We start from the raw sequence: 10,236 nt of genomic DNA, 5'->3' as shown, positions 1-10,236 counted from the left end.
AGAGGTTACATATTTTCTATTCAGTAAAATGACATGTTTATAACATTGAGCTCACCAAGAAAAGTTACTGTGCTCTGACAAAAGTTAGCTCTGTTTTTATGTCCTTTCATATTCCTCTACAGGCCATAAAAATCATGTTACATTTAGGAATGTTTTACATTAAACTAGTATCACAATAGGGAAAACATGCCACAACAGACATGAGTGTTCTTTAATTCATGAAGAATGCAAGAAGCATCACTGAACACTTTCCAGCTTTGAAGCTCCTTGAGTGTTGAATTTAGGTGTCCATCTCAAAAGAGAAGTGCCAGACATTATACAAAGTGATATCTAACCCCTGAAATCTGTACACAGAATGCCAGTGTTTACATACTGGGAAACTAAGATACCACAAATACAGCAGTAACCTCAGAATTCAGTAGAATTCTTTCTGTATTTTTTATGTAGTGCTGGTTTTAACAAAGGTGTTGCTTAAATAGTCTGAGTCAAAAATCAAGAGACCAGTGCTGGAGAGGCTGAGAAACAGTAACATCACCTGTAGCAGATGAACCACATTTTTTCAGGTACAAGTTCTGCTCTGCTGACAGGAGTGGGATGGCAGCAGCAGAGAAAATAGCTGTCCTAGATTCCATGTGCACCACAGCCCCACACTCACTGTACTCATATTCTTGAACCAGGCCTGACAAAAGTTTCTGCTTGATTCTCACCATGATGTACAGAAGCAAATTCCCCTTCTGGCTTCTTTACAGCCCACTTTTTTTTGCTGGGGGGAAAAAAAGTTTGCTATGCTTCTGTATTCTTGCTTAGGAAGTAAAAAGAATTCCACTTCTTAGTTGTGATGCTTAAACCAAGAACATTAACGTGTTTGAGGATACATGCAGCCAAAGTACCAACCTGAGTTTAAGACTAAACACTGCTCAAACTTGGCTGAAAGCCACAGACAGTAAATGACACAAATTTCCAGAGTGTTATCTCATTTTCATTCTCTTGTCCACATATCCAAATGAAAAAGAAATGTCTGTCTATACATATCTTCACATTCTGCCCTCAAAACCTTAGCTACAGCTTCCAATGACACTTTCAAATTTAACCATGACAGTGAAGAAAGAGACTGATGGATAAAAACAAGCCCAATCCCAAACAGGGACAATACAATTGTCTGGTAGCCCTTTATTATGCAAGACAAGAGAGGCTTCAGGATATGCAGATTTTGCATACAATCTGCCAAGCACAACATTCCTTTGTACTTCATGGTGAAGTAAACAGCCTCACACTACTGTCACCCATTGTCTATCATGGACAGAAATAATGGAACAGAATCAGAATAGTTTGTGATTCTCCCTGCCTAAAGTACTAACAATTCAAACAACCCAACCAACCAGCCTCTACCTGTGGGTTAAATTCTCATATGCTTCTTTCAGGGTCTCATATCCTAAATATGAGTATAAAAAATTCAACCTGACACAAAATCACTCCCCCTTCAGTTTCTGAGATCAGTTTTTAACTCTGTACCATCTGCCAGCCTGTCACAAAAGGCAGGGAAAGGCCACCCTAGTACAGTATTGCCTGCAGCAATTTTCTTGCAACAAAACCACCCAGATCCATAATTTCATTTTCAGTCTCTTACACGAGTTCATTTTTATTCAATGGATGCATAGCAGTAAAAAAGTTAATCTAGAAACTTACTGCACTGATACAGATTGAATGAAATACAGCATAAATTTCTTGCCAAGGTTGGACTCCAATGAAAAAGGCTAAGGCAAGAGCTACCAACAGAATTGATAAAGAATCCCTTCTGGTCTGACATCAAGCAGCAAAACAAGTTATTGGGAGGATCAGCACTAGCAAGAGCTGCTGTGTAGTTCCTGATTCTCAACTGAAACACCTCTTAGTGGTACTGAGCCTGAGAGATGCAGAAAAGTAACAAACACAGTGAGCCAGCACCATGTCACATTAGGGCAGCTCAAAATCACCTCCTTCTAATGAAAGATTTCAAAGAGGAGATTACAACCAAATGTCACGCCATGGTGTATTTATAGTTTTCTGGCATTCCCTCTGACACTGCAAGGTCTTTTCTCTCCTCCCTCAGCAGCAGAGGCAGAGACTTGTCCTGCCCAAACAGGAGAGCACCTGCAGCCAGACTCTGACCACCTGACTTGGCTGAGAACTCCAGCAAAAACTGTGCAATCCCACAGATTAACCCTGCAGTTCATTCCTGTAAGTCACATTAATGTATTGTAAATACTAAAAGCATTTTTCATGTTCCCATTTTCTTAGGAGTCAGCAATTAAAGTCAGCACAGAACACTAGATTCCAACAAGGGATCTGATGTTAAATTTGATTCTTGCTGAAGCTGGATTTTTTGACCTTAAATTGTGAAGTGCAAGGTAGAATACAGAGCAGTTCTCTGATTTTTATTATCCCTATTTCCAAAAAGGGGCACAGTTCTCACAGGACTGTGTAAGGATTATCTAACATTTGTAAAACTTGTTCTCAAAGTGCTTTAAGCAATTTCATTAACATGAAGTCAGCTGAAAACAAGTGATCAGCAGATACATGATTACTGTTTTTAGGAGGTTTTTTAAATTAAACTGTGCAGTAAAAGCATCACAGCATGACTAATCATGAGGCATATGTGCACTGTAAGTTACTGTATAACTAATTCAAATACATAAAGCAATTGATTACACAGACAATAAAAATCTACAGGTAACACACTGCTGTCTGACTTTAGTGACATGAGGAAAAACCAGCTCACGAGCAGTGATTTCTTTTGTAGCTGCTTCCATACACAATGGCTATACTATCTGTGGGGTGTTTATCACTCAGAAATTATAAAACACAAGTAGTTGTCACAATTCCTCTGTGTTTTTTAATTGCTATGAAAATGGCTGAGTAGATCCCATCTACCTCTGAAGCCTGAGTTTTAAGTCTTTCAATTGTCTCAAAGTACTGAACCTTAGAAACTACTCAGAACATACAGTATTTAAATTGGATATGGTTTTTTCTGGTCTCAGCTTATAAGGACCCATCTCTTAAACATCACATAGAATCAAATAATGTATTTATTATCTTCATATCCTCTCCTTAACATTCTCTGATATAAAGCCCACTTGCCTTTACTTGTATTATGGGGGAAATAACAGCTCATTAAATACAGGTCCCACAGAGAAAAACTGCTTACATAAGAAAGTCACTACAAATTGTCCAGCCCTAATCCTTAACAATTCTTTCTCATTGTCACATTACTCAGAACCATAAAGTGAATAAGGCATGAGTAAATATCTATCCTCCTCAAAAGCAAACTTGGATTCCTCTTAGGGCAATGGGCCCATAAACTTAGGCCAGTCTGAGGGTTGCTGCAATCAGACACAAGCTGACAAGAGACTGACAGAGAAGCTACTTTAAGTGCTACAACTAAACACCTCTGTACAAAATGAATTATTACTATTTAATCGTGGCCCAAATGCAGTTTGCATTAAGGTCTATTTAAACTATTCTGTAAGTAGCATTTCTAGATCCTAAAGAACCAATTACTCTGCTAGACCAGTATATGAAAACCTGAGTGTATAAAAGATTCCAGGACAAAAACAACTGATAAGGAATCCTTATCTTGAGAATTTTACTTTGCAATTATTTTTATTGCTTAGAATGCCTTTCACAGTAATTTTTGCCTTTAAGTATCTCCAAGAAATTATTTCTAGTAAACCCTATTGTTGTTTTTCTTTCTCTTGTCATACTTCCTATTGTCAGACTTTGAGTCTAGCAAACTTCATCCAACTTGTTTAATTTTGGTTTATCAAAGTATAAATGTGATGAAGTTGTGGAGCCTGTCCAGCTTCCCTTTTTAGTCTTCATCCTTAAGACTAATTAAACATCATCTCTTGCAGTGAACAGTTCTCATAGAACAAGTTCTGCACCAAAGCAGATTGTAAATTTTTTTTCTGTGTGCACACTACTCACTTCTGCAAAACAAATTGCCTTCTGAACTCTTTTAAGCACATGACCTTCAAAATCCCTTTCACTTCAGAACAATCTTGAATTCTTTTATTTCTTATTTGCACATCACCATTTACTGAAATTAGCTGGCACACACAAAAATCAAGGGTCCCCAGCACACCAACTACATTAATGCTCAAATCTTGGACACGAAATCTGAGCCTACATGAAATACAAAATGCTCTTTTAGGATCAAGAGGATCCTGATCAAGATCCTGTTTAATACAGGACTGTGTTCCCAGCAGCAGTTTCCTGCTCTTTGATACATAAATATGAAATAATCAAGTTGTAAAGGTACCTCAGTCACAAATCACCTACAATCACTGTTGTTCCTCTACCACTGTTCTATTTTGCATGCAGTTTTGCCATCCCTAACTCCAAGGCTTAGACTCAAAGCTCACACCCAACTTGATGACCTTCCACATGTTCTTAAATCTTCTAAGATGACTGGGCTTTGGGCTGCCAAAACAACAAATATCAACATCTATGGAGGGCAATGCTTACTTCTTATTTATAGAGAATTTAACTTTGATTTTTAAAACTTACACTTTTCTTTCTCTCAGTTTCCTTTGGTCCCTGTTCAGGCTGTGACACTTCATCAGGTGGCACTGTTAAACGTAGCCTACACACATTCATCTGAAAGAAGAACAAGATTTAGGTGTTACAAAAATGATTTTAACTTTTTTTTTTTAAGGTTAAAGGGGTTTTTAGCTGGCAAAAAATAATTCAAGGGCATTCCCATAATTACATACCTAAAATAGCAAACATCTATTTCAATCAACAAATTGTTCTTAGGTACTCATAAATGACACTGAGAGCTAACAGAACAATGAACATAATTTTCTACTTTCTGAATTTTGTTTGCTGATGATTTGGCGTACTTTTGATCTTCAAAAGGAAACACAGAGTGTATTTTAGAGAAAATGCTTATTTTCTGCTCAGCATATAGCCAAGTATTTGATCCAAGGATACCTCAGTACTGCAACTGCACTAAATGTGAAATAGGAGCATTCTTGAAATCTGGTACACACAAATTGTTTGTAAAGCTTCAAAACACTTCAGAAAAAAAGTTCTGATTTTAGAACAGCCATTTTCTTGCCAGCAGGCATGGTACTGTTCTGTACACAGCTGCAGTTTGCCTTGCTTTGGGTTGAGACATCTTTAGTTTAATGGTGTTTTCCAAGCAATGCATTTCATACAAGAAACTTGGTTAAAAGTCCTATTCATGAGATCTTAGGTCTTTGGTCTTAGTCCTATTCATGAGACATTTTTGTGGAAGACAATCCTAAGTCCTAAGCAGAGCATAGCAAATGATGAAATGAGAAATTTGGCTGTCCAAATTCAAAGCTATCCAATACCTTCCTGTAAAATCCCAGCTGTCTGCTGGCAACAGAGAGAGCTCTTAAAGCTCTTCCTCAAAACTTCTTAAGTATCTCTTTCATTGGTAACTGTGGGCCAACATCACTGTTCTTCTACAGCCCAGCATCTCACTGATCTGGATCTCTCCAGTTTCTCCTGGACTCATGCTGAACGTGCGTCTCTCTTTCACACCCACCTTCCCACTGCACTTGTCCCAGCTAACAGCTCACATCTTGGTCATTACAGCACCTCCTTTTGCCTTGAAAATGGCAATAAATTCTGCTTACTGCATTCAGAGCACTGCAGCAAAGCCCTTCCCATACACTCCAAATGTTACCATTTCCCAATTTATTGCTTCCAGCCATCTTTCAAATCATTTAAACTGCCTTGACTGCATTTTCAAGCCTCTCTACAATACAACTTCCTCAGAGACCACTATTCAGCATCACAACTATTAGCATCACAACATCACATCCCTGTTTTCCATTGCCAGACAAAAGACTTTTTTCAACTTTTCAAACAGACTTTAATTTTTTCTTCTTCCCAAGCAAAAACAACCGGAAGAACTACCTGCAACTTCACAATTTTTTTTCTGGCATTTCTTTAAATCTGTTGAGAGGACAAATCAATAGCATTTTAGACTACTGGTATGTTCTGAACTGTATCTTAGAAATATTAGGTACTGCCTTCCATCTTCCTCTCAGTATGGTCTTTCAGGTCTGCAAGGCCAGTAAGAAACAGTGTCCTGAGATAGATAAAGTTCTTATAAAATATGTGAGATGTGTGTGTATTATAAAGAATAAAAAAGGGGGAAAGTCCATAAGAAGATCAAGGTGAAATATAACCTTTTCTGTAGACATATCTGTAAAATCAATGTTTTGTGCAGTGGCCTCATCCCTGTTAATTTATCATTCATTCATGTGCTAGAAAATCTAGAACAAGAAGCCATAAAGCCCCCAAAACTTAAAAGCAATTTATGCTTTCATACTTGCTAAAGAATACTGAAACAATGAAATGCATTTTAAAATTATGAAACTTGGTACATTGGCTTTTGATACTGATTGGCTGCTATGTTTGTTCTAAGAACACCAGACTGTTACAGAAACTGGTGATACTTCCTACTTACAGATTAGTTATCCAGATAATAATAATAATAAATTCCTCATTTTTAGAACTTATTGATTCATAAGGTAATTAACTTCACCTTTCCTCATCTATTTCCTTGTGCCCTTTCCTCCCATTAGCTTATTAAGGCTCTTTCCTCTTAAAACATTCCTGTTTACAATGAGAAGGGAAACACAGACTGGCATTCCTCCATGTAGGCAAACAAAGGCCAGAGCCATAAATACGAAATAGAAGTGAATTTGTGCTGTGCAGGAGGTGATAGATGAGGCCACCTTTTTCTTACAGTGATTTTGAACAAAGGACAACTGGACAAAAAGGAATGAACATATTGCTAGGATGAAACATTAAAAATGGCTGAAATAACTAGAAATAGATAATGACTGGCAACTCGAAGTTAGGAGAATGAGGCTGTGTATGAATCTCTGAAGCAAATAACTTGCCTATTAATCAGTATGAGGCTAATTATAGCCAACAGAGATGCAGAGTGAAGTGATTGTAAATAAGTAATTATCCCTGGACCTGTACACCAGTGAGTGAACACGACTGCCCCTCACATCACAGGTGTCACAGGACTGCTATGAAGGAAATCACAGAAGTCCAATACAGATAGCAGTCAAGTCATCACAACTACACTGGAAATATAAATTAACAACAGTCATTTGTTGAGACCAAAACCACTGTACAACAAAAGGTTGTCATCATTTAAGCTGTTTTTTCTTGCCCTTTTCACTTTGCCTTATCTATTACCCCCAAATCACTCACCCCACCCCACTCCAACTGGCAATCATAAGGATTCCAGCCTTGAAGTTGTGCCCAGCAAGGCTTGTACAGCAGTGGCACAGAACCACCCAGTTCCTTGCTAGAACAAAATTACACTGGCTGTACTCTGCCATTGTTTACAACAATAGGACTTCCTCCGCATCCCTGGGGAAACAGCACAAATGTATGAAGTAGCCATGCAGACCAGCTCTCCTAGGCACCAGATGATGCATTCTACCTAAGGACAGCACTACAGACCCATCTGATAAAATTCAGAAACGCTATGGAGATTGGAAAGGAAAACCAACAGGCACTGCTTTTTCCTCCAGCCCCCAGAAGCAGTTCTGAACACTGTACATGCACTGTTCTTGCTCTGCAGGGCTTCCTGAAGGAACAACACACTGTGCCATTTGTCGGTGAGTTTCCTTACCAAATCAATGAGCAGGCTCACATGGAAATCACAGCAAGCCCTCCTCCCACAGCAAACACTGCTGTAGTGATGCCTTAAAATGGAAATGAAATCCTAACAGGAAGAGCCTCGACTCAGTGCCAAACAGTGGCAGGACAACATGCAACTGAGGATGAAAAAGTAATTTCCAGAAACAAACTGGGCAATGCAGAAAGAAAATGGGGAGGAGAATGAGAACTACTCCAATAAGGAAAGAGCTGCAATCCAATTTCCTTCATCTGCTTACTGACAGTAAGAAAAAGTGAGAGAAAACAGGGACAGACGTGACTTCCACCTTACCTTAATGTCATTAACATTGTAACTTTGTTAGCATAAATTTTAAAAAGAAATACTGGGTAGAAGAAGAACGAGGTATCTTTCTAACAATCCTACAAGACTGCCTGACTTTTGTTTAATTTGCAGCATCTGCAGGTTTGGCAAGTCAACATTATAAATAATCTTAATTGTGCCAACATTTTATGCTCGCTCCTGGCTTTTTGACACAAACAACCCATGAGTGGCATTTCCAAAGCTCATCTGACATCATTTGTGAAACAAAGACACAGACAGGAAAGCAAAGACTGGACAGGTTCACTCCAGCACAACATGAGACCACAGAAGCTTCCTGACTGCAATGAAAAGTAATGGGTGAAAACACATTTTCATACAAAATTTCTAAGAGGCTAGTGGGACAGCATAGAGGAGAGCTACTGCAATATGGCAGTTAAGAAAAAAACCCAATCTAGTTTAGTTTAAAATGCTGAGAATCCATGGCCCAGATCCACAATCCACATGCATGTTTACCATCCTACTCAAATCACTAGGGCGCAACTTAAAACAAATACAGATGACAGTTTAAGTAATATTCTTCAGCCTCTTCTTCCCCCTTTCCAAGAAACAAAGCACCCAGAAAGGCATTAATCAGAATTAACTATAGGCTGAAATAATTACAGATTTTTTCATTAAAATTAATTCTTAAATTAATGAGCAATGCTGTTATAGAATAACCAAAGTTAGTAGTACAGCAACAGAAAAATACAGGCTATTCTACTAGCAACCAGTCTCTAAGCATTTTACAGGACCCCCACAGGAAAAAAAAAGATGTGGTTCAATATTGATCTAGCTTCAAACCAGCCCTGGAGTTCTAAATCACCAGAATTTAATACTGTTGATACTGACAAAAGAAATGGGGATAATATGTTTGTAGAATAACTACCTACTACCTTATCAGCTCAATGGCTAAAAATCCTTCCCTTTGACTAAGTGTTGGCTTTAGATCTTTGAAGGTGAAAGCAGACAAACAGTGCTTGCTTAATTTCAGTCCTAAAAAACAAAGAAGAAAGTACTTTCTTTGGTCATTTATCTGTTGATTAGCCTGCTCCATTTATGAAATCTCTCCCGTGAGATTCCACACACAATTAAAGGGCACTTTCCTCTGACCACAGGCACACAGGAATGTGACACACATCTTCTTTTATTCAGCAGTTATTCTAATTGTCTCTCTCCCCTCTTCTGACAACTCATGGTAAGGGAGCCACACTTCACTAAAAAAAGGAACAATGGCTTCCCAGTGGGTTGTAGTGACAAATTAAATTCTTACCAGTTTTCTTAAAAGAATGTATCAAATGCAGTTCATCATTCCCAAGAAATCTATCACGGGGATTAAAATAAGAAGCTTATCACCTGAACAGAAGTTCCCTTACTGTAACTTTTTAAAGAAATACTAGAACAGGGAAACTCAATTGGAACACAGAAGACGTGTATAGGGAATATACCTATGATTTTCAAGTCACCGTAATTTTTCTTATGCATGAGCAATTTCATTTTTTATGAAGACCAGGGATCTTTGTGTCAGGAAGACCACTCTGACTTTCTTGCTATCATGTAAAACCAGAGCAACACAACATTGTTCATTTTTTAGATTATGAACTCATATTTTTGAAGCATCAAAACAATAACTGCATAATTCAAGAAACATCATGGTCACATAGATGTATTTTTGGCAATGATAAGATTATCACTTTTTTTGATTTCTTTCTTCTCATGTGGAATCGACATTCACAATGATAGCAGTGTAGTTACAGAAGCAAGAAAAGGGCTATTTAAAGCTGAGTGGCTGTAGAGACATTCCTATCATATCTGCCTGAGTTTTAACAACTTTTTAAAAGCCCAACAGACTACGAGATGGTTGTTATTTAGTTCATTGATGAAAAATTTTTAAAAATCAGCAAATTACATATCTTGCCTTTGAGGAACTGATTAAACAGTTAAATTACTATTGCCATCTAAATCATTACAGTGAGCTTTCTCAGGATAGGATAGGCGAGTTCGCATTGTAAATATCCAGGCATATTTCAATGATGCGGGGAAAGTCTTCAACACAAGCACACCTTCCTCGCAGGTTTACAGAACGGGCCAGGGTCTAGAACTACAAAAACCCTGCAGGACTCCCCAAAAACTCTTCCTTTCCCCACACCTACAAACAACGCACAAAAAGATGCTCTCGCATACCGCAAGCTTCACCCGAAAACACCGAAAATAAGGAA

The 10,236-nt window shown here is 38.1% G+C and overlaps 1 protein-coding gene across 1 annotated transcript in view; it reads right to left on the bottom strand.

Annotated features, from left to right (window-relative positions):
* LOC102042725 (myocardial zonula adherens protein) overlaps positions 1–10,199 on the bottom strand; it is a 52,270-nt gene extending 42,071 nt beyond the window's left edge. The window contains exons 1-2 of the mRNA XM_031055903.1: positions 10,182–10,199; positions 4,546–4,635 (exon numbers count right to left, since the gene is read on the bottom strand). Of these exons, the coding sequence (XP_030911763.1) occupies positions 4,546–4,635; positions 10,182–10,199 (108 nt within the window). The remainder of the gene's footprint in view (positions 1–4,545; positions 4,636–10,181) is intronic.
* Between the last annotated feature and the right edge of the window lie 37 nt (positions 10,200–10,236).

The sequence above is a fragment of the Geospiza fortis genome, unplaced genomic scaffold, assembly GCF_000277835.1.
Source record: "Geospiza fortis unplaced genomic scaffold, GeoFor_1.0 scaffold171, whole genome shotgun sequence".
NCBI lineage: Eukaryota > Metazoa > Chordata > Aves > Passeriformes > Thraupidae > Geospiza > Geospiza fortis.
This window is presented reverse-complemented; position numbering and strand designations above follow the sequence as displayed.